Below are 26,718 nucleotides of genomic sequence, written 5' to 3' on the forward strand. Positions count from 1 at the left end.
CAGGCTCCAAGAAACAGAACAACTAAGTTTTCACTGTCTTGAGAACTAAGGTTGGACTTCAGGAAAGAAACCTTTTGGAGAACGCGGCAATAGATTTTGTATATTTCTGTATGTCTGATGTAATGAGGAAACAATCTCTTCCCTCTGGCTTTTTAACCCTTATACAAAGAGAGCTGTAGTGTCCCAGGGATGAATGTAACTGAGTGCATGAGAAAGAAGCAGCTGATAATGGCAACCTTTGATGATGCTGAGCTGATGAAAGAAGAAATAATGGTGTATCCTCTACAAGTTATTGCTGGTAGTTTCCATAAAAGTTAAGTAAATGAAGTCTGAGTCTCAATTAAACAACATTTTGTCTGTCTTGTGTGCCCAGGACAATACATTGTTTGCTGTGAATAGACCACCCGAGGGCTGGTCACGTGTTTTGGTAAAAAATCATAGCTTTGTCAAACAAAGCAAAAGGCGTAATTATAGCCTTTTTATATTAAAAAACCCACCCTATTTTAATTATTATTGTGCATTTCCAATTAGAAGTCTGTTAAACTGTTGCCATTAGAAACTTTAAAAGCATGAAAACAGCAAAAGGCCAGAGACAAGAAAAGAGACGAAAGAACCCTAAAAGTCATCCAGTCAGATATGTCCACAGAATATAAAAAAATGCTCTCAACAGTGTAAATAGTTGTGGTATGAAATACATGATGCTTAACCATGTGCATTATTGGTGTTATGAGATCTAAATTCTGAAGTCTAGATAGCATAGTGTTTTAATACCTGTGAAATATAAAATGGATGCAGACTGAGAAGGGAGTCTCTTTGAAAGATCACTTTGTAGCCTCAATAAGCCCAAGTATTAAACCCCTTGAGATTTCTTTTCACAGTGTACATGCACAGATATCAATTTTTGTTTTCATATGCAAAATTATTTTATTAAAGATTTTGTTTGGGATGCTCTGTTTAAAACTTCTGTTTATTTTTCATTGGTTAGTGAGTTACTTTAAAGCCTGGTCCTCTTCTCGTGGTGCTTTTCTTGTTAAACTTTTATGTGAGTTACAGGTCAGCCCTTGGAGACTGATCTCTGTCCTGCAGTGCACTGTGATAGTCTCACTTTCAGTGAAACCTGCTCTTACTGTGGAGCAGCTCTGCGTGCTCTCACCCTGACACTGCTGCACCCTGTGGTCACCTTCTGCTACTAAACATCTCTGGAGATTGGAGAAGGAATGTTTTAAGTTATGCCTTGGTTTCCTGGGTCTTCCCAGTACTCCCTTGGCTGATGGACCTGCCCAAATGACCTCTGCTTTTCTCTGTTGCATTTCTGGGGCTCTCTGTAAGTCCCTGATGGAAAGGTTCATACAGGCACCTGTACAACTCTGATGACGTCAGGAAATACAACCCTGCTTATTCCAGTGACCTAGGCACCCTGAGATTTGATTGGGATGCTTTTTATATCTCCTTGCTGTGAAATAGAAATTAATCCTATATGAACTAGGAGAGACAGATCTTTCTGTGCTTCTGCTTCTGTTGTGGTTGTTTAAACACAAATCTATTGGCTGCTGCAGCACAACTATAACTGGTGTTCCCATGAGGAGGAAAATACAGAGAAGCTCCATTACTTTGGATAAAAAGATAATTTCTGTGCCTACTAATTGTACAGACTGAGGCATTGAATCATTTGGATGCAGTTCTCACTTCTCAGGGATTAAATATGTCTCGTAACACTGTCTTGTTTTGGACTTTCCTTGTATTTCTTCTCAAACTGTCTTGTTTTTATATTACTGTAACATCAAAAGTCTCAGGCAGGGTCCAGCAACCAAGCATGAGAAGGGCAGCATGCAGAGCAACAAGTACTTTCTAATTCCAAGCATATACAATCCAAGTGCTAGGAAAGAGGTGATAGATAAATAAGAACAAGAAAACACAGGGGAAAAAATCCAAACAATGGGTATGGTACATCGGTAACCCACTCTGGGGACTGGATCTTTAGCATGCATTACAGCAATGCAAGTTTTAGTCATATACTATTGTATTTATTGCTTTTTAAAATTATTATTGCTTTCTGGGTTATTCCTAACGTGCTTGGCGATTGCAATTTTCATCTTTAGGATGATGAACTACCTCTTTTTTTGTCTGATCAGTGAAAAAGGACATGAAAGCTTAGGGAAATATGGGACTAATCAACGTCTGTATTTAATTTTCCAAATATTTATCTGGATGGAATAGGACCCTTAACTTTTGAGCAGATGACTTTATCAGAGAAGAATTGTAACTTAGCTGATTACAGCAGACTTTCTTGCATGGTTAAAATCCTCAGGGCAAGGCCTGTTTCCATGAACACCTTCATCTCCTCCCCAACACTGGGGAGCAGGGTAGCAGTGACACAGAGCAGTGACCTTCAGCTGCAGACTTGCAAAAAGTCAGTTGAGTATAAAGACCATCTAGAGCAACTACAGTGAGTGCAGTGTCAGCTGGTGCTGGCAGTATTCTGTGGCAGAAAGCCAAAGCTGCTTCCCTGGCACATATTCCCCCATCTGGGCAGTCAGAATGGAAGAGCTAGTGGGGACTGGACATCTTTTGCTGTGCTTATAGGGTGCTACAGGACAGCAGGTTACAATGGGGTTGTGCTTTAACAACTAGATTGTCAAACACCATAAAGTACAACAAGGGCTATATAAAATAGCTGATGTTCTGAAACCCCAGTGACTCACTGTGTCTCTCCTAAGGAGAGAAAGTCACTGGAGCCACCTTCTGTGGCTGCCTGAAAGGCACACCTTTGCAGGTCCCACCTGGTGCTTCTCACTTAGCACTTGATAAAAATCTCCCCTCTTGCTCCTCTCTCTGCAAACCATGTGGCAAGAAACATCCTTCTGTCACTGCTGGTTCCATGTGCCAGGTGGATGGACATTGCAGGAGGTTTTCATCATGCTGCTTATCAGCTACTTCTGCTTCATGACGTAAGTATCTTCTCACTGTCAAACCCTCTGGCAGAAATTACCTTTGATTAGTTCATTCTCTGTAGGTTATCCAGATGTGCTTTTTGATAGCAGTGCTATCACTTTTATTTCCTAAGCACCAGTAATTATTATTGAAGAAAAAAATAAAAAATATTTTAGACCCCATATTTAGACCCAGCTACCCACTCTTTTAGGCATAGGATGGTGGCATAGCACTGTTTTCTTTACCATGTTGTTTGTCTTAGTTCTGGAGAAGAGCATCTCATGGAGGAGCTGGAGAGGTTTCTGTTGCTGATGGATTTGCTCTGGCACCTGATGTGCGTGCCAGCAGCCATCTCATCAGGGGGATGTGAACGTCACTGTCACCATAGAGACAGCAAGGAGGATTCGGTTTCAAAAGGTGAAGAGAAGCTGGGAAGTAGGAAGGTAAGCTGGGTCTGTATCTCAACTCACGAAGGATTTTAAAGCTGTATTAAAAAGGAGGCCACAGTAGAGGAGCACTCTGAATATTTATACACATGTTTGGAAATGTGCATCTAAGTATTGCTTCCTATGCATATATTTACATGTATTCTTTTGAATAGGCTTGGGTGCAAAAAACCCAAATACAGGTTTTTGAGACCCTTCTAGCATTCAGTTTGTACTCCTCCAATTAATTCTTCTTTTGCAGGTGATGTAAAAAAAAAACTTGAATTATATTTAAGTTTAATTTTGAGAAGTTGTAAATATCCACTGCTTCAAGATTTTCTGTTTTGCATAGGAGCTGAGTGAGCTGTGGTGTGTTCTAAATTAATGTTGTTCACTTCTACCCCTTCTTGTGGTCTTCAGTTGTGCTCTAGCAATGGCATGGATGTAAAGCAGTGGTGAGTGTTGACAGGCAAGGTAGGGATCAGCCATAAGTCATTGTTTAACCACATGGGATTTTAAAGCCTGCGTCTTTACTGGCCTGGGACAGCTTGCAGATCTCTCTCTGCCCACTCTTACATCAGCAGATAAAATCACCCCTCCTCAGGGTTTACTCCATCCCTTGAAGATATAACCTCAGTGATGCATGGACTCGTTTAAAGCTTCAGTTTGCATGCTTATAATCCCCAGCAGGGTGCTGACCCCAAAAGGATGTTTCTTATACCTTGGAAGCAAAAGGAAATTCACAGGTATGGCTCTGAGGGGAGTGGTGGCAAGGAGGAGTGCAGCCAGCAGAGTGACAGATGAGCTCTTGAGTAATGCCATATAAGCATTACTACAAAAAGGGTGGTGGAAGGCTTATAGAGACTGATAAAGGACTTTGTCTGTGATGCCATGCAGTTCTGGATGCCACTGGAGAGGATGGGGCTAGGTGCGTGTTTCTGATCTCAGGCCAGAGATGCTCAACAGTGCCCTTGAGCTCCTCTTGTCTTTGCCCAGCCTGCCACAGCTCGAGCAGGAAATAGCCAGAGTACAGCAGGTTTTTTAACCATGACACACTTGTCTTGACAGCTGGAGGAAGTCTGGCGTGGGAGCCAAATCTCCTGGCTTTGTGTCAGCTCTGGGGTATCTTTCCTGTTTTGGGAATTCCCCGCTGGGGAGGTACTGCTGCTGTTTGGAGCAGAGCTCAGATCTCAGCCCCTGGGGCTGTCCACTCTGGGAGATGTTTTTGGCAAGGATAAGTATTTTTTGCTATTTCTGAGTCTCTTTGACTTTATAAATAGCTAAGTGACAAGTAAAATTTGGGTATTCACCCTATGGCTGAATTTTCCGCAGGGATGTTTGCATGTGTGCGTAATACCATTTATATCTATTATTCCTGCTGCTGTCGTCACTCACACGTTTTCTGCAAACAGAACAAAGGGCTCCCTTTGCAGTCAGCTCATGGTCTAACTGCTGCACAAAGACAGTGGAGGGCACGGAGAGTGCCTGGGGGGCACAAGGAATCCTTGAGATAACATTGCTCAGGCTTCTGTTGTCAGACCTCTACAAACCATGATAATACATGTAGGCTTCATGCTAATGAGAGGCAGCCAGGGTGTATGTGAAGAACGGAACTGTCTATTTACATGCAGCTGGGGCTTGCATTTTTGGGGGTACCGTTGTTGGGACATGCAGGGAGCTGGCTGACTTCTGTAACAAACTGCATTTTTACCCGATTTTATCTGATGGCTGCTGCAGGATCTTGTCTACCCAGATTTTAGTCATTCATCCTGACTTCTGTTTTAGGAACCTTCTGACCAAATTGATCTTTGGTATTGATATAAAGATCTGTGCTGGTGAACTTTCGGGTTTGACTCACTTTCTGGGATCAGCCTATGTCTCAGTTATGGTTCACTCTCATCATTAATCATTTGATCATGCTTTTTTGAGAGAACAGAAACTGTGATTTATGTTAGATTCAGAGTTCATCCAGTTCACTTCCCAGTCTCCTATGGTGGTGGTGGTGGTGGTCTCCAGCTGTTTCAGCAAAAAGAAAAAGAAATCCTGCATTAGGCAGGAAGGAGATAAGCTCTCTAAGCTGTAATAGAAACTTTGCTTTCTTCAACAGACAAACCATTCTCTGAGAACTTGATTATCAATTAAGATTACTACGAAGCCAGATGCTAAGAGGAGATTTAGATACCAACATTATCAATCTGATCTGAAAGGTTTTACTGATGCAGAAGCCACTTCTGAGTGACAACAAAAGCAGGAGGACAGAACATAAAGATGGGCTTGACCTCCAGCCTAGAGCCCTGAACTTGGCACATTTAATCAGCTACTTCTCGACTAGAGGGGCTAATTAGCCACTCCTCTGGTTGCTCATCCCCTGCAACCTGCTCTTGCCACAGCATGTGTATGTTTTACCTGCTGGGGGAGAATTGGGAACAATACCTACTCTAACAAGCATCACCTTTTTTTCCCCTCTCATTAGGGCTGTAGGTAATATAATTCCTCTGTAATACATAATACCTCTCCTATAATGCTTCTCACTTGACTGCATATATTGTAGTGGTCAAGGCCTGCATCTGGAAACTATGCGGTAACAATATATTTTTTCTTCCTGCCTACAGTAGGAATATTTATATGTACCAGATTTTTGCCATGGTCTTATGAGGTAGTACAAGAAGTAAAGCCACGACAGCTATCTTACTTGCGGTGTTATTGTGTGATATTGTCATGTCTTCATAAGAGTTTCTGAGGTCTTTTTTGGCTGAGGCTGTTAAGATTGGCTGTAGTTGTGTTTTTGCTTTGAGAATAAGGGAGTACATCTCTGCCATCATGCCACTGGGTTTGCTGGCATGTAGCTAATTTACCAATTTGTGTTGAAAAGGTAGGAAAAAGAAAATGTGAAACTGATGCTGGGCATGATTTCAGAATATAGAGATGTTTACTCACTGTCAGCATCTGTGGTGATCATGGTGATCATTGTCCAAAATTAGATATTGCTTTTCCTCTACACACTTCCATACACTGGGTTAGATGCTTGGATTTTTCAATTGCCTCTGAGCTCAATCCTTCAAGTGTCACTTAAGATACTTACAAGCCTGTTTATTTTCACCTATGCTCATTCTGCAGAAGGATGAAAGAAGCAAAAACACTGTTCTGAGTGCTCAGTGTTATTGTGGGGGTATACAATCCCTTTCCATGAATCAGTGGACTTTGGGGAGGGTTTCCAAGTGTGTCTAAATCCTGCTGTGCTGTTGGCCTTTCTCTCAGATTGGGCCCCAGCCAGCAAGGAAAAATTTTCAGGCAATCCAGCCAGGATTTTTCCATGTGATAAAGGGAATGATGAACTCTAAGCTCTGAACAAATGACTCAGTGCCTCTGGTGCTGAGTTAGACCTATCACTGTGCCTGTTGCAGAGGCACGCAGTCCACACCCAATTTCATCCTCTGCCCACACACAAATGTGTCATCTATCCGTGAATGATTGAAGTGCTCATATCAGACATGTTTACCTGGGAAAATTGTGGGAATTAACCTAAAAGGTTATTATGTGCTTCTGATTTCTTTCCTCTCTGGTCGTTCTGTCCCCTCTTTGGATCTGTTGCACCTTTTAGGGGGTCCACTTGTGCAAGTAGGTCTGTATGGGAGAAGCGTATTTGCAGGGCCATTTGCGAGTCATATCAGTCTAAGAAAATGTAGTGGGAGGGACCCAGTGAGATAAAATAATGTATGGAAAAGAAACATATCACTTTCCTTATCTTGGGTATAAATATTGTGTCTTAATGCCAAGTAGTCCATGAAAATATTAGTTTGGATCAATGGAATTGATAAAGGCATATGCTCTTTGTTTTCATGAATAGCAGAGGATTAAATTGTGGCTGTACCTGGCATCCATATGCAAGTCATGCGAGGTTCAGCTCAGTTCTATGAAATGTAGTGCTATGAAATTCATTCACCTTCACCACACTGTGTAAGAGAGGCTGTGATATCATTTAGGAAAAAGTGACTTTCTAGGCTAAAGGAATGTGAACAGGTGTATCTTATGGTTTGATATTATAATTACAAATGTTTAAGAAATGCAGCCTTCCACGGCCTTGATCAGAACTTTAGTGTATGCTTGTGTGTATCTCTGAGATTAGGAATGTTAAGCAAGGTTCTCTGGCTTTTGTGAAGGATGGCCTCAAGCCATCCTTCAGAGCACAGGACATCCTTAGGCAAGGATAATAAGGATTTGTCTCAAAGCAAAGGTGGAGGCAGAAGCCTGGTTCATGAGAAGGTGGTTTCCAAGCCACCCTCACTAAAAGGGAAAGAGGAGATAGGATCTTCCGTCTGGGAAGAGTTTTTCCAGGTATTGCTGACAGAACAATTGCTTTCTAACATTAAACAGCCTAGAGCTGGAGGAAAGGAAGATTTCTTCTGTGGAACTGGGAAAAAAAAGGAATAGAAAGAGGAAAAATCAGGTTCCATAATCTCCTTTAGCCTTCAGAGGACTATAGAATCAATGCCTTCTGAGGAAGGGATACATGGAAGCTTTGTAGATGACCAAGGTTTAGAGCATCTGTCATTGATTTTCTCTTGGTTCACTTTCCTTTATCTGCCAGTCCCAAGAATTCCCAAAGTAAACTGAAACCAGAAGATTTCAGAGTCCTACTTCTGAAGCCAGTCATGGCTGAGTCACATCCTGCCTTACCTGACATTGCACAAATGACCCAGAGAAAACGGCATGATGTGACTGCTCTGTGGTTACTTAAATGAGAAGGATGGTTGGTGGCATGCATTTCTCAACAAGAAGAACAGCAAGATACTTTTTTGGAGAACTGTCAGCAAAGGCCGTTGCAGAACAAAGGAGGTACAGGCATTAATCTGGGATAATGATGGACAAGAGGTAGCAGGAGGATCTGAGAAGATGTGAGTCTCTTAACATGTGACAGTTTTTACTGGAAAGCCAGGAGCACAGGTTTGACTAGTTCCTAAACGAGTCAAAATTTTTTGGCTAGTATTTAAGAAACAACTTACAGTATTAATGGCAGCAATACAAAGGAAAGAGAAAGATCTTTATCAGTCATTTTCACTTTGGCTTTAGTTAACTTTTATACACAAAAATATTCAAATACAACTGTGTAAACATACATCACACTGTGTTGTTAGTCTCTGAGTTGAAATATTGTTACATAGGAATGGAAACAAATAGGAGCAAATAATTTAATTCCACAACATCTGCAAGTGACAAGAGGTGTTAGGGGTTGGTGTTGGGGCCATCTTTGTTGGTGATTGGACAGTGGGATTGAGGACAGCCTCGGGAAATTTGCCAGTGAAACCAAACTGTGGTGCAGGTGACATGCTGGAAGGAGGGGATGCCATCCAGAGGGACCTTGACTTGAGAGCCTTGAGAGATGGCACTGTACGAACCCCGTGAAGCTCAAGGATGAGTACAGAGTCCAGCACCTGAGTGGGACAATCCCAGGCACAAATAGGCTTGGGTGGAGAATAGATTGAGAGCAGCCCTGAGGAGAAGGACTTGGGGGTGTTGTTGGCAAGAAACTTAGCATGACCCGACAATATGTTTTTGGAGTCCAGCAGACCAACAATGTCCTGGGCTGCACCAAAAGAAGCAAGATGAGGTCAAGGGAGTTGATTCTGCCCCTCTACTCTGCTCTCAAGTTACCCAGCCTGGTTACTGTGTCCAGTTCTGGATGACCCACCAATATAAAGAAGGAACCCATTGGAAGAAGTCCACATAAGGGCCACGACAATGATCAGAGGGCTGGAGAACCTCTCCCATGAAGTCAGACTGAGAGCTGAAGTTGTTCAACTTGGAAAAAGAGAAGGCTCTAGGTAAACCTTAGAGCATCCTTCCAGTTTCTGAAGCAGGCCCATAAGTGAGCTGGAAGGTATTTTTTACAGAAGGTTGTAGTGATAGGACAAGAGGTAATGGCTCTAAACTGAAGGAGGGTGGGTTTAGGTTAGATATTGGAAATAAATTCTTTACAGACATTGAGGGGAGGCACTGGAAAAGATTGCCCAGAGAAGCTGTGGATGCTCCATCCCTGGAAGTGTTCAAGGCCAGGTTGGGTGAGGCTTTGAGCAACCTGGTCTAGTGACACGTGTCCCTGCCCATGGTAAGGTGGTTGGAACTGGGTGATCTTTAAGGTCCTTCTGACCCAAACCAGTCTATGATTCTTTGAAATGCAAACAGAGATTGAACTCAACACAGTATTGTGGTTTTGAATGTGGGACTGTCACTACCAGCAGCCTCCAATGCTCAGGATTTGAAGTGCACTCACTTCTTGAGTGTAACAATTGCTGGGGGAAACTGCATTAAAAAAAAAAAAAAACAAAAGTTTTCCATATAAGTCAGAGACTTATCCTCTACGAGTATAGGATGATGTAGCTCTACTAAAAAATTTTGGGTAACAGTCTGTGGAGGCTGAAGTCCTGGTGCAAAATCCCTGTTAACATTCACTGTTTTTCTTCCTAATCACCTAAAACTGTTTCATGTAAGAACAGGCAAATTTAATGCTGATACGAAGCCCTCTCTGATTTGGTTTCATATGGCCTCCTTCTTCTATATCCATGATCATGCAACGTTTCACACCCACACATGGTTTCTCAATTTCCTTCACTGCCCCTTTCAAGTATCCTTATGTTATATGAAGCAGCTGCTTGTGTTTAGTAACTTTCTGCACCTGTGGTGCTTTTGGTCTAGGACACTGAAGTAGAATTTCCTCACTTGGCCATGTTGAGATGACAACTGTGCCCCTGGGCTCGGTGCTGGAAAGTATTCAGTATATTCAGTAGCACCATTTGCAGATGGTGTGAAAGAAGCTGCTCTCAAGGCGTCTCATCAGCATTGAGGATGAACATTCATGGTCCAACCTGAAGCAAATTCTTTGACACCCTGATATGAAACCAGCTTGTTTCTGTTGCCTGTGTGCCAAAGAAAGCTGTTTCCTAGTAGATGAATAGGGTATGAAGTGTAAACTTCACATGGAGACTCATGTAATTGCCTTGCATGTTTCAGGAGAAGGGAGATTGTGTGTTTCTGGTCAGCTTGCATCCAGATGGCAGCTTATAGGTGGAGATTTTTTTGAAGGATGCCAGACAGGCTTGTTCTTCATTGTAGCTGAAGCAAGGGTTTTACCTTGCTGCAACTCTTTATGTTACTTTCCTTCTCACCCCAAATTTAATTTCTAAAAATGCATTTTCCCCATCAGAAGAAACCAATGACCCCAGTAGCCTGTGCTCAGGTGCAGCCATGGCTGTGTGGAAAAACTCAGATCCTGTGCCAAACCAATTGTTCTGGGGCAGAGCTTTCCTTTTCTTTCCTGCAACTTTTCCTGCACTGTCAAAGTAAGTTCTCCAGGTGCCAAGATGTATTCTGAGTGGCTGTTTCAAAATCTAGTTTCTGATTTCAGGCATGGCAGAATCTGGGGTTTTGAAACAAGTCCTGGATAACTTTCCCAACTTATGTGTCCATGCCATCCATCAATCTTAGCAGTTAAGCTTGGAGACATGTCCAAGATTACACAGTGAACCTGAATCAAAGCCAAGAATAAGTTTAAGAAAATGTGGTAATAAATCACATTTTTTGGTTCAAGTAGAATATCTTGGTTCCTGAAACTTGCCTTCTTCCTGTGATTTTCTGCTTGGGGGAGGGAGGGCAGAAAAAACCAAAGAGTTAGTGCTTTAAACATATTAAATATCTGCATATCCTTTATTGTGGGATCCATGGGATAGTGACTCCAGATTCATCTTTTTGTTAAGGTGAACCCATCTTTGAACTTGTTATTAAAGACTACAAAGTGGCTATAACTCTTGTAAGAGGACAAAACAACTCTTTTGAAAAATACCATGTCTATTGTTTTTGCTGATGGGATGACCAGGAAGACTCCTGGTTCTGATCTGTCCTGTTGTTTTTCTGTATTATTGTTGTCATAAATGTTTGATGGAAAAAAGGAGTCACTACAGTGAAGAGTCATTGTTTGCTTCATAAAACCATTACCTTAAATACTTTATTTCCATGCAAAAGGAAATATTTTCCTTCCACGCAAAAGTACGAACTTCAGAATCTCTAGCCAAATACCATAGATAAGTCTACTTTATTGGCATGAAACAGTGCTAAGAATAAAGTGCTAAGAAGCTTATAGTATGCTACAGAGTGCCAGTGCTAATATGATATTTATTGTTCTATCAGATAAGTTGTCATAGTTTAGTACAAGGGAAAGAAAGAAGCCCTCAAGGTTAGAGGCAAGCTTATGTCCAGTTTTCCTTATGTGCTGATTTTGGTTTGAGGGAAGTTAATTTTCTTCACAGGGGCTGGTATAGGGCTGTCTGGTTTGCTCTGAACACAGGGTTGATAAAATAGATATTTTTCTTATTGCTGAGCAGAGCTTGCACAGAGCCAAGGCCTTTTCTGCTCCTTGTACTGCCACACTATTGAGGATACTGGGGATGAATGGGAAGCTGGGAGGAGACACAGACAGGATAGCTGATCCCAAGTGACCGAAGGGATATTCCAGACCATATGGCATCATGCTCAGCATGTAAAGGTGGGGAGAAGAAGGAGGAAGGGGGGGATGTTTGGAGTGACGGTGTTTGTCTTCCCAAGTAGCCACTACATGTGAGAGGCCCTTCTCTCGTGGAGGGGGCTGAACACCTGCCTGCCCATGGGAAGAAGTTAATTAATTCCTGGTTTTGTTTTGCTAGTGTGAGCTACTTTTTGTTTCCCTATCAAGATGTCTTTATATCAACTCATGGGTTTTCTACTTTTTATCCTTCCAATTCTTTCTCTGATCCCACTGGTGGCAGAGTGAGCAGTTGTACAGACTTGGTTTCTGGCTGGGATTAAATTACAACACCTTATTATTCATATAAAGTGACACTAAGAATATGTTCATCTGATGCAATTAAGTGGCAGAAGGAATTGAATGTGGCCAGGCATTTAGAAGATGGGCTCCACGTTCAATTCAGCCCATAGTCCTGCTGTCATGCTATTGCAGAGGACCTTTGGGATCTCATGGAGTCCTGCTGGATTTTTCTTGAGGAGTGACTTGCCCACACACAGCTTACTGCAGCATAGACTCCTGTGATCATCTTTGTTTTGTTTTCTTTGGTCTTTATTAACTGTAACCCAATAACCAGTTGTACGGATGCCTGTGAGAGATCCAGCAGTTTCACTCATTCAGCAGATGAAGATATTTCCTAATCCAGCTGTCCACTGCTCTGGAAGCATTTACAAAATCTCTCCAAATATGAGATTTCACATTCTTAATTCAGATATTGAAAAGATGGGGAGAAAAAAGGGAGAAATAGGAAACAAAGGAAAAAAGAAAAGGGATTTTTTTAGGCATTCTTTATGAATCTTAAGGAAGAACAGTTGCTTTGTCACCTTCACCAAAGTGTAAAGTGTAAGAAGTAACTATCTAAAGGCTTAAACTTTACCAATGGGAATATTGATAACTTCAAACTGGAATGTCATCCATTTATGATTCATGAGTCAAAAATGGAGGAGAATTAATCCATCCATTCTGAGACAAAGAGCCACATACAGTTGCCATAGTTGCAATACAGTTTCCACTTGCAACATGGAAAGTCTAAACTACGAAGACCCCATTAGTGAGCCAGGGCCTGAAAAGGGCATTTTGGGCACTACATCATGCATTTTACTACTACTACTACTACCTTTCTATACTTTCTGTCAAGTACAGAGCAAAACCATGGGTTTCGTTCCGATGGAACAAAATGGAAGATCCGCTGAAGGCTTCTTCCAAGTCCTGGTGTGAGGAAGGTGGCACTGTGCAGAATCACCCACTCACTTGTAGATCAGGGCTGTATTAGGCCTTTCAATAATCTCTTGAAGTCTGAGGGAGAGATTGATTTTACAAGAGTTTAACATGACCTTCTGCAAATTCTCATTTAATTTTGGTGTTAACAGTTTAGGAGGTGAATTGATTTAAAGGGAAGGAAGTAAACCAGTGATGTTAGTTTTAATGTTAGTTTAGTTTTCAGCTATCATGGGAAAAAACCACAAGGAGATATCATCTGGAATAAACATGTTATATAAATAATTCTTGTCAATTGCTGTCCAACCTGTGATAGATCTGTGCGAGTATTAATACTTCACAAAGTATTAATTCTGATACTTCTAATTTTGTCACTTCTGCTCTTTCTACCAGCTTCTGTGGATTTCCTGAGGTCCCTACATTTTGGTTGGGACCTATGTAGTATATTGACAGCATGATCTCAAGTTTTCCAGTGGTAGTCTCCTCAGTGGGCTCCACACCTTATTTGACTTCGGCACAGCACCATGTAGGCTGCAGTGGGAGAGTCTGCAGAGACAAAATCAGTCTGGTCTCAAAAGTTGCTACTCATTAATAGCTGGAAGTTACTGCTTCTACGCTGAGCAATCTGTGGCCGCTGTTTTGGGTAGGTAGTAAACCAGTAGTAAAAGTAGTAGGCCAACACAGATTTCACTTGAAGAAAAAGCAGTAGCAAGTGACAACTGGGAAGGATTTTTCATCTGTCAATTTTAATTTTTGGGATCCTGTTAAGCAGTTAACCCCTGGTCAATAAATGAATAGGGATGACTTAAGGTGACAATAAACTGTATACAATCTCATAATATGTCATGTCACCCTTTTAAACTCTGTATTGTCTGCTGTTAAAATTTGCATGAGAAAACCCTCAGTTTATTAGGGTATGAAATAAACATGTTGAAATTTCCAGTGAAAAAGAGCTTAGTATTTGGGCTATCTTATGTGTGACTGATCAGCAGTAAGTATCTGAAATTCTTTTCATCTTCACCAAATGAGGAATGAGGAACTTCACAAATGAGTTCTCTCAGATCAGTAAAATTATACCAACTTGAAATTGCTGAAAAGATATTAGAATGAGTTCCTTTAGTCCTTAACTTAGTATTTGAGGGAGGGAGGGAGAAGGAAGGATGAGGGGTCAGAAAAAAATGAAATGTAATTGTGTCTTTTCTGTTATATAGAAATTTTTGCACATCCTCCTACTACAAATGTTCTCAGTTGGGACTGAGCTTGTACTTTAGTCTGCTGTGTTCAATAAAGTAATTCATGCAATGAGAAAGTGTGTGCATAATAAATGCTTTTCAGGATTGAGACCCATAAATTACAGACTTCCTCCTCATTTAATGTCTTCCACTCAATATGTAAGATGCTTTTAAATTCTACTAATTGTCCAAACCAAATCCTAACTAGACAATCAATGAACCTATAGACTGTAGTGTCTTAAATGAGTAAATTACATCCTTTGTAGCATTGCTCTTCAAACCCTTTTCTAAAGTAGTGAAAAATGAAGTATTAAAGTCTATTTTCAGATTGGGTGTGACCCAAGATAGCAAAATCCAAGAAATCCAAACCTCATTTATTCTCCTAACATGGTAAGTAATGCTCAGAAAACAGCTTCTTCTGGCTCAACTTACCCACCTTGTCATGTAAAACTGCCTCTTCCAAGGTTATCAAAATGTTAGTATGCCACTAAAACCTCAAAAAACTTCACTGATCTTTAAGCCTTTTGATGAACCTGTGTGGAAAGGCAAAGTCATTGTTTTTTTTACTTCCAGACTGCACCAATCCAAAACTGGGGAAGTAGGTGTGGGGCATCAAGTTGTGGCCAAATGGGTGAGAAGGAAGTAGGGCTGCCCTGCTCTTCTCCAAGGTAGTGGACAGGTGAGAAGACACACACACAGAATGTGTGGGCATCCTCTCTGGGTGTGTGCTGGATTGCTGCACATGGTAATGTGTCTCCTTCCTGTTTCTAAATTCTCAAATCATTGCTGGATGCTACCTCATTGAAGGTTTTTTTGTTTTGGTTTTGTTTGGTTTTTTGTTGTTGTTTGTTTATTTGTTTTGGGTTTTGTTTTAATTAGCTGTAACTATTGCAACATGCTATTAGATTCTACTCTAGGTCTCACAGTATCCATCAGTGTAGTTTTTCACTTTGTTCTGCTGGTGGAGGAAATACATATTTTCAGAATCTTAGTTTATATACATATTTTCAGAATCTTAGTTTATGGGGCTGGTAGTCAACTTTAATGTTATTATGGAGGTCTAGTTTTAGTATATGTTTTCTCTGATGGTAAAGCTCACTTAAGGATAATCTTTTTCCTTGATGGAGTTGGTTGTGCCCTGGCTGTAGTGGCAGAACCAAGTGCATGACCAGTGAAGTGGTTCAAGGTAAATAATGAAAAAAGAGGTGGTTTGGGGACAGATATTTTTAATCTGGCTTAGATCTACAGTAAGTACAGCCCAGTGAGACTTCAGTGAACTGCTTTCCAAGGACAGGAGTGAATGGCTGGAGAGAAGAAGGGGGCAGACAGCAAGAATTTATTAAGCTGCTGCATCATCAAGGAGAGCATGCCATGGGATTGCTGCTGACTCTTCTGCTCTACCAGAGGAAGTCAAGCAGAGAGCATATCAGTTTTACAGCTTCTCCATTGGTTACAAAACAGCTTTGGGCCTATTGGACATGCCATCTATCCCAAAATGCAGGAATTCAGAAGCAGTCATGTTTGACTATTCTTTGCTTGTTCAAGGTCCTGAGGTAGCTGTTCTTCACATGTAATAAATGAAACATCACTAGTATTTATTTCAAAGGGAGATTTGGACCAGGAATTCAAATCTCAGAGTCAGAATTTCAATTGCAGATCTCCTGGCTGGGACAAAGAAACTTCACACCTAGCTGTGCTGGCTGAAGATACCAAGTTTAAAATATGCCACGGCACAATTTTCCTACTATTATTGATGGAAAACTAATGGAAACCATTGCAGACTTTGAACTGTGTGTGAACTGTCTTATCAGCTAACAGGGTCATAAAAACCAAACTGCAACTCTGTTCATTAGTCAAAATATGTCTTTATACACTGCCATTTCTAATTAGTGGTATTCAAATTAGAAATGCATACCTAATTCCTAATTCCCTGTCTAATTTATGCCATTGCCTCAGTTTCCTTTCACTCGTACTTGGTGGTTATGTCTCATTAACAAGTGCCTGATAGGGGAGTGCACTCACTGGGTTGAATATATTGATATATATATGTATAGTCAGTGTCAGCTGGCATATAGGCTGATATAAGGGGGACTAATGGGAATGTATGAACAAGTAGCCTGTGTTGTTTTGTGTTGACACATATATGACACTAATCTGGAAACTCCTGCCAGAGGCAAGTGAAATATGTTTTGAACAACTAAAGGTATTCCTTCTGGGACTGCTCATACTGTATGATTTCTGTCTCTTTGCCTGAAAGAAAACTCTCCTGATCTATTAGCAACAGTATTGATATCTGAAGTGATGTATGTAACGAGTGCAACTTTTACAAGAAGCATTTTCCTGTATTTTCCAGTGAATCCTTGCTTATACTCTTGCTTAATTCAGAAGGAAAACCCTTCATATTACACTTTCATATATATATATTTGATCTTTGAACTAACAAACAGCAAAACTGAATTTTTCGCTGTGCAGATTCTCTCCCTGAGAAGAGAGTGCAGATTGTGCTATTTACAGTGAAACTTTCTTTAAAAACTATGCTCCAATCATTGTAGGGTAATTTCCTAAACTGCGGGGTGCCTAAAAATAACTTCTGATTGGTTTGCTTTTCTTTGTAGCAGTAGTAGCAGTAGTAGTGGTAACCAGAAAATGAAAAGTAGACATTCATAAGGAAGTACTAAACTCTATGGCAAATACAAAATATAGTCAGAAAATGAACTTCCCTGAAAATAAATTAGGGAGGAAATTCTGAAACACTTTTTAAAAGAGGTTGTGTCTCTTGCCACAAATGTTGACTGATAATGAGTACTTTATACTTAAATTTTTTTATTTACCTTTGCATATGATGTTTGCTTAGAGTTTACAATGCTGTTTCTGCACAAGCAAAATCATTCACTGGTTTTGTCTCTAAAGCACATATTATTTTTTTCAGGATTTCATCTGCAGCTCAGTACTTCTAACTAACATTCTTCTGTAATGTGAAGACCATGTAATTTAAGAATTACAAGTCACAAAACTTTCTGTAATGAAAAGAATTTTTTTTTTTCTTTTTGCTGGTTAAGAGCTGGGATGTGGGTGGGAAGGGAAAATTAAGGACAGTGGCAGTGCTGAAGTTCCTGATACCATGATGTTGCATCCAGAGTGCTGTGTAGAAATTCACTGTGGCTGGTAGAATCACGAAGGTAACAAGGAGCACCTGTTTTACAAGTAGAAAACTGGAGGAAAAAGAATTTTTGGCTTGACCACAACCATAAGGAGCATGATTTTTTTACTGTGCTTGGTGTCTCAATCCTGCCACTTGCTGCCATGTTAATCTGAGCTGTCTCCAAGTCTTGCAATGGGCCGCTCTGCAAAAAAAAAAAAAAAAAAAAAAAAAAAAGAAAAAGAAAAAAAGAAAAAAAAAAGCCTGGAAAGAAGGACTGGGAGCTTTTCATCCCATTCTGGAAAACCTTTTGTCCAGGCTGGGGCTGGCTTTTTTCCTCCCTCAATGGCAACTGTCAGGTGAAGATCACAAAAAATTTCAGTACTTTTAAATATGAGCCCTGGGACTTTATCAGGAGATGGTCATCCATAAGCCAGGCTCTGAAGTGGTGTGGTGCTTTCCATTTGGTGGGAAATGGGAATATTGGAATGGTGGCACAAACCCTAAAATTTTGGTATTTCCAGCTTTCTCAGGAGTTGCTGGTTTGGGCTGAGATAAAATATTGTCATAGTAGCTTGTGTGGGGCCGTGTTTTGGGTTTGTTATAGCAGTGTTGATAACATGGGGATGTTTTACCTGTTGGTGAACAGTGCTTACAGAGTGTCAAAACCTTTTCTATTTCTCACACCACCCCATCAGTGAGTGGGCTGGGGCTATGCAAGAGGTTGGGAGCGGAAGAAGTTGGGACAGCTGACTCCATTTGATCAAATGGATATTCCATAATATATGATGTCATGTCCAGCAATAAAACAGAGTGTGAGGGGAGTGGGTGAAAGGTGTTTGGGGACTGGCTGGACATCAGTCAGTTGGTGGTGAGCAATTGTTTCCTTTTGGATCATGGTTTACTTGTGTCTCCCTCCCTACTCCCTTTTCTTTTTTTCCCTTAATTTAAAAAAATACACTCTGGCAGCCCAGAAGGCCAACCATATCCTGGGCTGCACCAAAAGCAGCATGGCCAGCAGAGCAAGGGACGTGATTCTACCACTCTGTTCTGCCTTGGTGAGACCACACCTGGAGTGCTGCTTCCAGCTCTGGAGCCCTGAGCACAGGAAGAAGGACCTGGACCTGTCAGAGCAAATCCAGAGCAGGGCCACCAAGATGATCATAGGGATGGAGCACCTTTCCTATGAGGGAAGGCTAAGGGACTGGGATTGTTCAGCCTGGAAAAGAGAAGGCTTCAGGATATTCTAATAATGATCTTTCAGTACCTGAATGGAGCCTACAAGAGTGATGGAGAAAGATTTTTACAAGAGCACATAGTGACAGGACAAAAGGGAATGGCTTCAAATTAAAAGAGATTAGGTTTAAATTAGCTATTTGGGAGGAATGCTTTACTGGAGGGTGATGAGTTTCCCAGAGAAGATGTGGATGCTTCATCCCTGGCAGTGTTCAAGGCCAGGTTGGATGGGGCTTTGAGCAACCTGGTCTAGTGACACGTGTCCCTGCCTATGGTAGGGGGATTGGAACTGGATGACCTTTAAGGTCTCCTCCAACCTGTCTGCATCTAAACCCATGAGTTTTTGTACTTTTGTCCTTCTGACTCTAACCCCTATTCCAGTGAGAATGAGTGAGCAGCTGAGTGGTGCTTAGCTGCCTACTGAGGTTTATCATTAGAAAAATTGTGTATCTATCCATCTTTTCAGGCACACAGAAAAAGGCTAGGAACATCACAACCTATCAAATGAATGAATTGAATGTGAGCCTAATTTTGAGTGTGTTAACAATCTTTATAAAGGCATATTGCAGAAAACTCCTTTCTTTAAAAATGAAAAAAAAAAATGAAAAATTAAAAAGAAAAAATATAGCATGGATCTGAAATTACTTTGAAGGACCTGCTCCCAAAATTGATGATTAAAGGAGGATAAGCACAGTGCTTTTGGCTTCAAAGGTCAGCCCTGCTGAATTTAAGTGACTGATGGATTCTCTTCACTGGAGGTGCAATTTTCCCCTGAAGAAATATTTCTTAAAGACCAAGGCTGGCTACCTGGTATTTATGAGAGAGTCCAAAGGGAATTACAAGCGGGGCTGTTAGGGTTATCATTTACTCAGTGGTTTCTGCTGATATTGTAGCACAGGGATCCCACAGCTCTGCTTCTTAGCATGTGATAGATGGTGCCCCAGGTGAAGGTGAGGGCTGAGCGAGGGCAGCCCCCGCTGTGACAAACTGTTGCTTTGCTGCTCCTGCCATGAACCTGCTGCTTCTCCTCCAACACCTCAGCTATGCTGGGCATTGCTCTCCTTGATAATGTGCCTGGGCATTGGGATGCACCCTGGGGAGATTCTGGGTGCACAGCTACCAGCAGGAGGGCTCTCTCCTGCCGTGTGGCAGCGTGGTGAAAACCGTACGTTTTATGGCTGCGTTTGTAAGGCCCTTGTTGTACATTGGTCAAAGTGATTTCTGGTGGCTGATACAGCATAAAATATCAACTATTGTGAGAAATATGTACTTGAGCATGCTCCAGTGAAAAAGTGTGTTGTTTTGATCTCTCCCAGAGCTGCAGCTGGTGATGGGAGCCTGTTAATAGGGTTGTGGTGCTAAAAGAGTGTTTTTGTACATCTCTCTAATTCCTCTGTTTTTGTATTAAAAAATACATTGCTTTCACTACAGAAAGTTATTAATATACCTTGCATATTTAATCTAGCTACCTTAGTTTTTCCTCTTGTGGGGGAAAAAAAAAGCATAATTGGGTGAAAAATTAGAAAACAAAATGGACTATCCAGGTCAAGAACTTCTAAGTAGTTGTTTTGCTTTGCCATTTTACTACAAATGGACTTAAAAATAACTAAAGTCCATCCCTAATTAATGCAAAATACATCAGCCAGGTATGAAATAAAATACCTGGTGGGATCACAGATACTTTTTATGTTATGTTTTGATTGCTGAGAAGATCACGTACTCTGTTTTTGCTGTATTCTTTCAGGACTGCAAGCTAGTTGAATGCTAATGATTCAGCTGTTATCCAGCTAAAGAAAATAGGCTGGTGAGGTTAACTAAGGCCACAGTCAACATCAGTTGATGCAGAGTTGAATGTGTTGCATTTGGTACTATAAAGATAAAAGGAAAAGCAATGTCTAACACCTTCATTTATAAAAAAACAATGAAGTGTCTCCCACTAAAGCAAACAAACAAAAATAAATTTCCTGGAAAACCCAAGTAATAGGAAGTTCTCGAACTCTAAGAAAATCAGTGTTAAGACCCTGATGTTATTAATGTCTCTTCTGAGCTCATTGTTTATGTGTCTTTTTCTTTGCTGTCCTTATTTAATCAATCACATTTTTAAAGATGAAACTCCAAGTCTTCCCATTAATGTTTGGATTCCTGGGCTGTTCTGGCTTCACAAGTCCTTATTGCTGCATCTTTGGCTCTTCTACAATGCACAGATGTTGACCATGGTTGAAAATGTTGCATTCACAGTTGATGTCTTGATCAGTTCTCTTCTGCTGGCAGCTTTTCACCATTCTACTGTGAGGAGGAAAGGAGCCCTTTCAAGTTTTGTTTCTTTTGGTTCATACAGGTGGTTCTTTTTTGCTGTTCCCCTTTGAGTTGTAACAAGCCATATGCCATGCTATTGGGCTTCAAACAAGTACCTGTTGCATCCAGTGGATGTACAGTTCCAGTAGTTGGAAAGGAAAGGCACATACTACTTTGTCTTGAAAACCCATCCCAGATTTTTGATTTGGGACTAGAGTTGTTTTCCGAGATGTACAATGACCAGATCTGTGACTTGAGCCTATCTGCAGGGTCTTGCTGGGGCTTTATTTTCAATATTGCACAGTGGCCTGGGGGCAGAGAGCTTTGCATAGTTGTGGGCTGTAGTGCAGGGGCTGTTTGGGAAGGGCTGGCTCTAGGAGGAGCAGGAGCTGCTGGATTCACAGCCCCCAGCATTGCTTCAATGGCCTTGGCACCCCAAGAAGGGCGCTGAAATCAAGGAGTGATGGCAAAGGTCAGCAGGCTCTCAGCACCAGCAAAGCCTGGGCAAAAGCACAGCCCTTAATTCATTAGTGAGAAACTGGAGTGACAATGCGGCCTTTTTCCATGGAGCACTTGTGGCCTTGTCCACTGTCCATTGTATTGATTTCAATGAAATCTAAGCACACACTCAGAATTAGGCACTTCTTTGCCTGCTGCCCTCAGGAGAGAGAGTTTCCTCAAGTGGGGCCAAACATGTACTTTGTACAGGGCATCTTCTGACCCAGAAGGTCACCTAAGGCTTCTGAGGGACTCTGAAGGGATATTTTTAATTGTTCAAAATCTTGTTTTGTTTTCAGGATCAGCAAAATAACCTGAAAGTGTGTTTGTGTAAATGCTCAAGGGAAAATCTGGCTTAGGAAGAAGCTTGTTATTTATTGTGGGTCAGGTCCTGCAACTGTGGAGTCAGACTCAGTTTTGCCATTGATTTCAGTGGTCACAGGGGCTACCTGTCTGGCCATTTTGAATGAATAAATTTTATTCCCACGTAGAGACAAAAGTAGCTGGAATAAAAATGAGGCCTTTTTGCTGATGTGATATATAAACAGTGAAGTTATTGTATGTTTGCAAAATTATAATCTCAAAGAAGAGGAAAAGTTTAATCCTTTTAGTGTAACTCCTGGCATAGGAAAAGAGGCACAAATGGGAGCCATGTATATGCCAGATTACAGAAGTGTTCCTGTGTTTGACAGTTTGATACTGTAGTCTTCAGGTAAGGTGTATTCTACAGCAAACTCTGTGGCACGTTACTAGTTACTCTCTGGTGGTAGAAATTATCTACTTCTGGCCTGCTTCCACTTAAAACTAAGTTTTTGTTGGCATTGCTTCATCTGATCTTAAGTTATGGGTTTTTGTTTATGTTTGTTACCAGTTTTTTTTTTTAACTAGCTGATGCAAATTTTTTTTTAAAAAGAAATGAAGGAGCAGGACTATATCATCCCTTTGCTCTTTGACAAGGTCAGAGAGGGGATGGCATCAGGAAAGACCCCCCCCCCCCATCTCTTTATGGGCTGGTACTCTGCAAGTCTGGGTGTTAAACCTAGATGTATTAAGAACTGCAGACTGAAAATTCAGATATACTGCCTTTCCTTTGTTGCAGGAGGAAGCATTTTTTGCTGCAGGTCTGAGAAAGGACAGGCTGGCATGGAGAAAAAGGTAAGTGAAGCAAAAGCCATGCTTTCCAAAGAGAAAAGTTTGAAAGGGGCTATTCCTAGCATTGCTATTTCATAATATTATTTGTAGTGTGATGGGAGGGAAGTCAGCAGACGCATAGGCTCCTTTATAGCATTGACAAGTCAAGGAGATGATTAACGAGAGTACCAGACAATGTAATGGTAGGAGAAGGCCCACAGAAGTTAAACAAAAAGTGCCTTCAGAATTTAGAGAATTCCCATGATCCATAGTAGGACCTCATTGTGCTTGTCTACTGTTTCTATTTTTGATTAGATTTATAAACACAGCACCACATATTTTCATGTGGCTCATAGCCCCAGGGCAGAGTGAGATTGACTGCACTGAAACTGTGAGGCTTGTGAATTTCGGGCAAGGGATGGAGTGAAATAAGTAGTGTAATTGTTTTTGTGGAGTGACCGTGGGACCTCTTCTGTTCTGAATTACACATGGTTCAACCCTTTGACCCAACCAACCTCAGCAATGCCTGGTAGATCTCCTAAAGCTGTGCTGAAAGGTCCTATCAGTGACATGTTGGAACATTATCTGTCATGTGAGATGTGTGCCAACAACCATATTAAACTACAATAATTACTAGTGAGGCCATGTTTGTGACAATCTCAACTTCATTTAACCCATCATCATGTTAGTTATTGTTTAAGCAGGAAGTACAAATGGGGACAATTTATGAAATAAAAATGAAGCACCAATGTTTTGTTTAATAAATTGTATGTTTTACTTTGTTTTATTTCCCTTCTAGTTTTTCTTTCTTCCCCTGGCATTTTTGTTCTTGTCATCAGCTCTGTAGCTTGAGTTTTTTGAGGGCTTTTCTATTTTAAGAGCAAGAAATAAAAAGACTAATTCTTAGTAACTGAACTAATACACCAGTGAGATTGTTGTTTCTTTCAGTGCGATTGTAAATGAAAGTTGACTGAAAGCACCGCATTTGTTTCCTAGCAAGAAGCAAAAGTGCTAAGATAATTTGTGTAGGGCTGAAAGATCACACGTGGGTTACTCACTTGATGTGCACCCTCACCGATTTACTCTCCAGCTAGTGGGGCTCTGTATGGCCACGCTTGCACACCTCTGAGCATACACATGATTGGAGTGTACAATTCTTTTTAATTGTATAAAATCAATTTTCTCATAGGTCTCACTGTCTAGGCAGCAAAGCTTTCTGTGGGTCCTCAAAAGGCAGTCCGGTATGTAGAAATTCAGAAGGATTCTTAGCACATGTTTGTTTTCTGAAGCATTTCTGTGTTTTATAGGGGAAGAGGCAAAAGCTCTCCCACGTGCTCCTGCGTGGGCAGCGTGCAGGTTCACTCATGCCTAGCTGTGCCTGGTGTTCTATTAGACTAGACACACAGGGTTACATCTTCCACCCACACACTGAGCTGCTCTTTTACAACAAGCCTTTTCCTTTCGCCTCATTGTCTAGCTGGAATAAACAAAGAGTGGGGTGATTTATTTATTAATTTTATTTATTTTTGATTGCTGCAGAGTCAGCTAAAATCATCTTTGACCCTCCTAAGTGTCATTCTCTTTAGCAATGAAGAGTTTGTTCTCTGCAAAATCTAACATGGAGTACTTAAAGCAGACAGGTGCAAATACCAAGCTGTTTCTCTTTGGCCGCCATCCCTTAAATAGACAAAGTAATAGGCTGGGAGAAAGGAAAAGGTTCCAGCTCCAGCTGCATAACGGAAAGCCTTAACAGGGACTTAGCAGCTGGTTGCAAGAATTAAATGCTGTAAATACCAAGTAATGCATTTGTGTGTGTGTGAGTGTGTTCACAGAGGAATAAGTGCTTAGTGAAGCTGTATCCCTTTTTATGCAAGAGGATCATTCTTTGAAAACTGCGCTCTGCTTTCCGTTGAAAGGCTAATGCTCTCACTGAAGTGAATGAGAACAGAAGCCAACATACCTGTTCCTGTTTACCATTGTTACACTCCTTAGAGCATTTCAGGCCTTATTAGGTTCTTGGAGCCCTACCAGATTGACAATATTTCCAGCTACTTCTCTTTTGGCTGTATTCAAACAAGGCCCCAAAGGAAAAAAACGAAAAAAAAACCCAACAACCTACAACAAGACAACCAACCCACAAACAAAACCATGGATGAATCTGCTGAGCTAGTTTGCTGATGTTAGAAACAGTTGTTCATATTAGGAACACCTAATTTAATTTCATGAAAGAGACATAACATGCCAGTATGTGTATGAATCTAAGGTATGCATTTCCTAAAAGGAACTAAAACTCTGTCATTCCAAAGTTGCTCTTCTTTTTGACTTCCAGCTTGCATGGGGACTGCTGTCTGGAAGCAGTAACTTTAACTTTAACTCTAAGGCTGCTGATGAGGTCTGTCTGTGTGATCTTCGTAAGCAGATAAGGGTAGGGAGACAGCTCAGAGCAGAGCTTGTTTACAGCAGGACAGAAGAAAACAGCTAGACATAAATGAGGGCTGACGGTTTCATGAAGCACAATTGGTTGATCACAGATTCAATATGACTGCCCTGAACTGAGCGATGATCCGTACAGTATGCAAAATTCACTTTCTTGCTGGTCTGTGCCCACCAGCCTTCCAGCAGCTTTCCCAGAGCCCCTCAGCCACGGCTTTGAGTGGAACCAGAGCTGAACGCAGCATTGTTGTACCCAATTCCTTTTGACAACAATCACATTCTTTTAAAAACTTCATAGGTTTTAGTTGTCACTGGTTATAAATGAGGGTTTTTTCCCTCGCCATTGCTGCTGCTGCTGCTGCTGTTGTTGTGGTGCTCACTGCTCTCCCAGAGATGCGAGTGCTGCAGGTTCTGGTGCTCCTGGTTTTCTTTTGTTTCCGTCGGTATCAGAAAGCAGGCAGAGCGTTTTAATGATGATGGCATGCAAAAAAAGATTTTAAAGGTTTAAGTCCCCTTTTGAGTGACACGGTGATGCACTGTGCTCAAACATTTCTAACTCCCCTTGTCTTTGCTGTAGTGCAGCACACTCAAGGTAAAAAGACATAAAAAAAATTCAAAGGCAGGACCTGTTTTTCAGCAAGTCATGGAGATTTGAGGTAGGATGAATTGCTACCAACAACAAGATCACCCTTTAAACTCGACTTTGCATGCAAGGGACATCCCCTTTCTGTGTGCTGGTTGTGGATGGACAGATCTGATGCATTTGGTTTGTGGATGCAAGTTGTACCCCTGTCATCGCAGGTGTAAACCAGCACAGCCTTTGCATCACTTAAGGCTCTGGCTTCAGGTTGTACAACTTTTTTTTTTTTAAATGCTTTTTTATGTTTATTTTGGGATAAGGTTCTGTAATCAGAGGCTTTCTGTAAGGATGTATGTTCATATGCATTTGTCTCCGTATGCTCACAGAACTGGACTTTGCCTGCAAACAATCCAAATGGTCGCTGAGAGTATTTATTTAATTTGCTATTGAATACCTAAGTTTTTCAGGTATGTGCAAACTGATTAAAGAGCATTTGCTTTAGACATAAATTTGCATAAATACATACATTAAGTAGTAGTGACTAATGATAAAATGAATGTAAAATGCAACTGGATAATTTCCTGCCTATTCTCTGATGAGAAGGCAAAGTACGATAAAGGTAGGGGGGTTGGGAAAGGAAACCTAAAATAAAAAGCAGGGGAAATAGTGTTATTTACACAACTTAAAATTGCTCATGTGTAAAAGAGAGAAGGATGAGGAAATTGGCTGGAAATAGGTATGAAAGGAAAATGTCTTCTAATTTCCTCTCAAGCACAAAGTGACAAGAACATGTGTTGATTACACAAAGGCCACCACCGAAACACTCTGTTATTCAGCTATGTTGAGAAGCAGCACTGGAAGAATTCAACTCAGCTGTTGGAAATCAAGCATTGCTTTCATTCTAAAAAATATGAAGAACATATTTTCAAAACCTGATAGCAATAAGGGACAAGGGCATAATCTCTTTGCAGTGCACAGGGATCACAAGCCTATTCCATCAGTTACCTGAAAATTCTAGTTGGCATTTGACTGAAGTACCAAATTAGTTG

General features: G+C 41.0%; 1 protein-coding gene across 1 annotated transcript in view; it reads left to right on the top strand.

Moving 5' to 3' along the window:
- The first annotated feature begins 3,347 nt into the window (after nt 1-3,347).
- Nucleotides 3,348-26,718, top strand: part of LOC118684193 (orofacial cleft 1 candidate gene 1 protein homolog) — a 59,591-nt gene continuing 36,220 nt past the window's right edge. Inside the window, exons 1-2 of the mRNA XM_036378955.1 lie at nt 3,348-3,374; nt 22,625-22,680. Of these exons, the coding sequence (XP_036234848.1) occupies nt 22,669-22,680 (12 nt within the window). The 5' untranslated portion in view covers nt 3,348-3,374; nt 22,625-22,668. The remainder of the gene's footprint in view (nt 3,375-22,624; nt 22,681-26,718) is intronic.

Source organism: Molothrus ater, chromosome 1 (assembly GCF_012460135.2).
Source record: "Molothrus ater isolate BHLD 08-10-18 breed brown headed cowbird chromosome 1, BPBGC_Mater_1.1, whole genome shotgun sequence".
Classification (NCBI taxonomy): Eukaryota; Metazoa; Chordata; class Aves; order Passeriformes; family Icteridae; genus Molothrus; species Molothrus ater.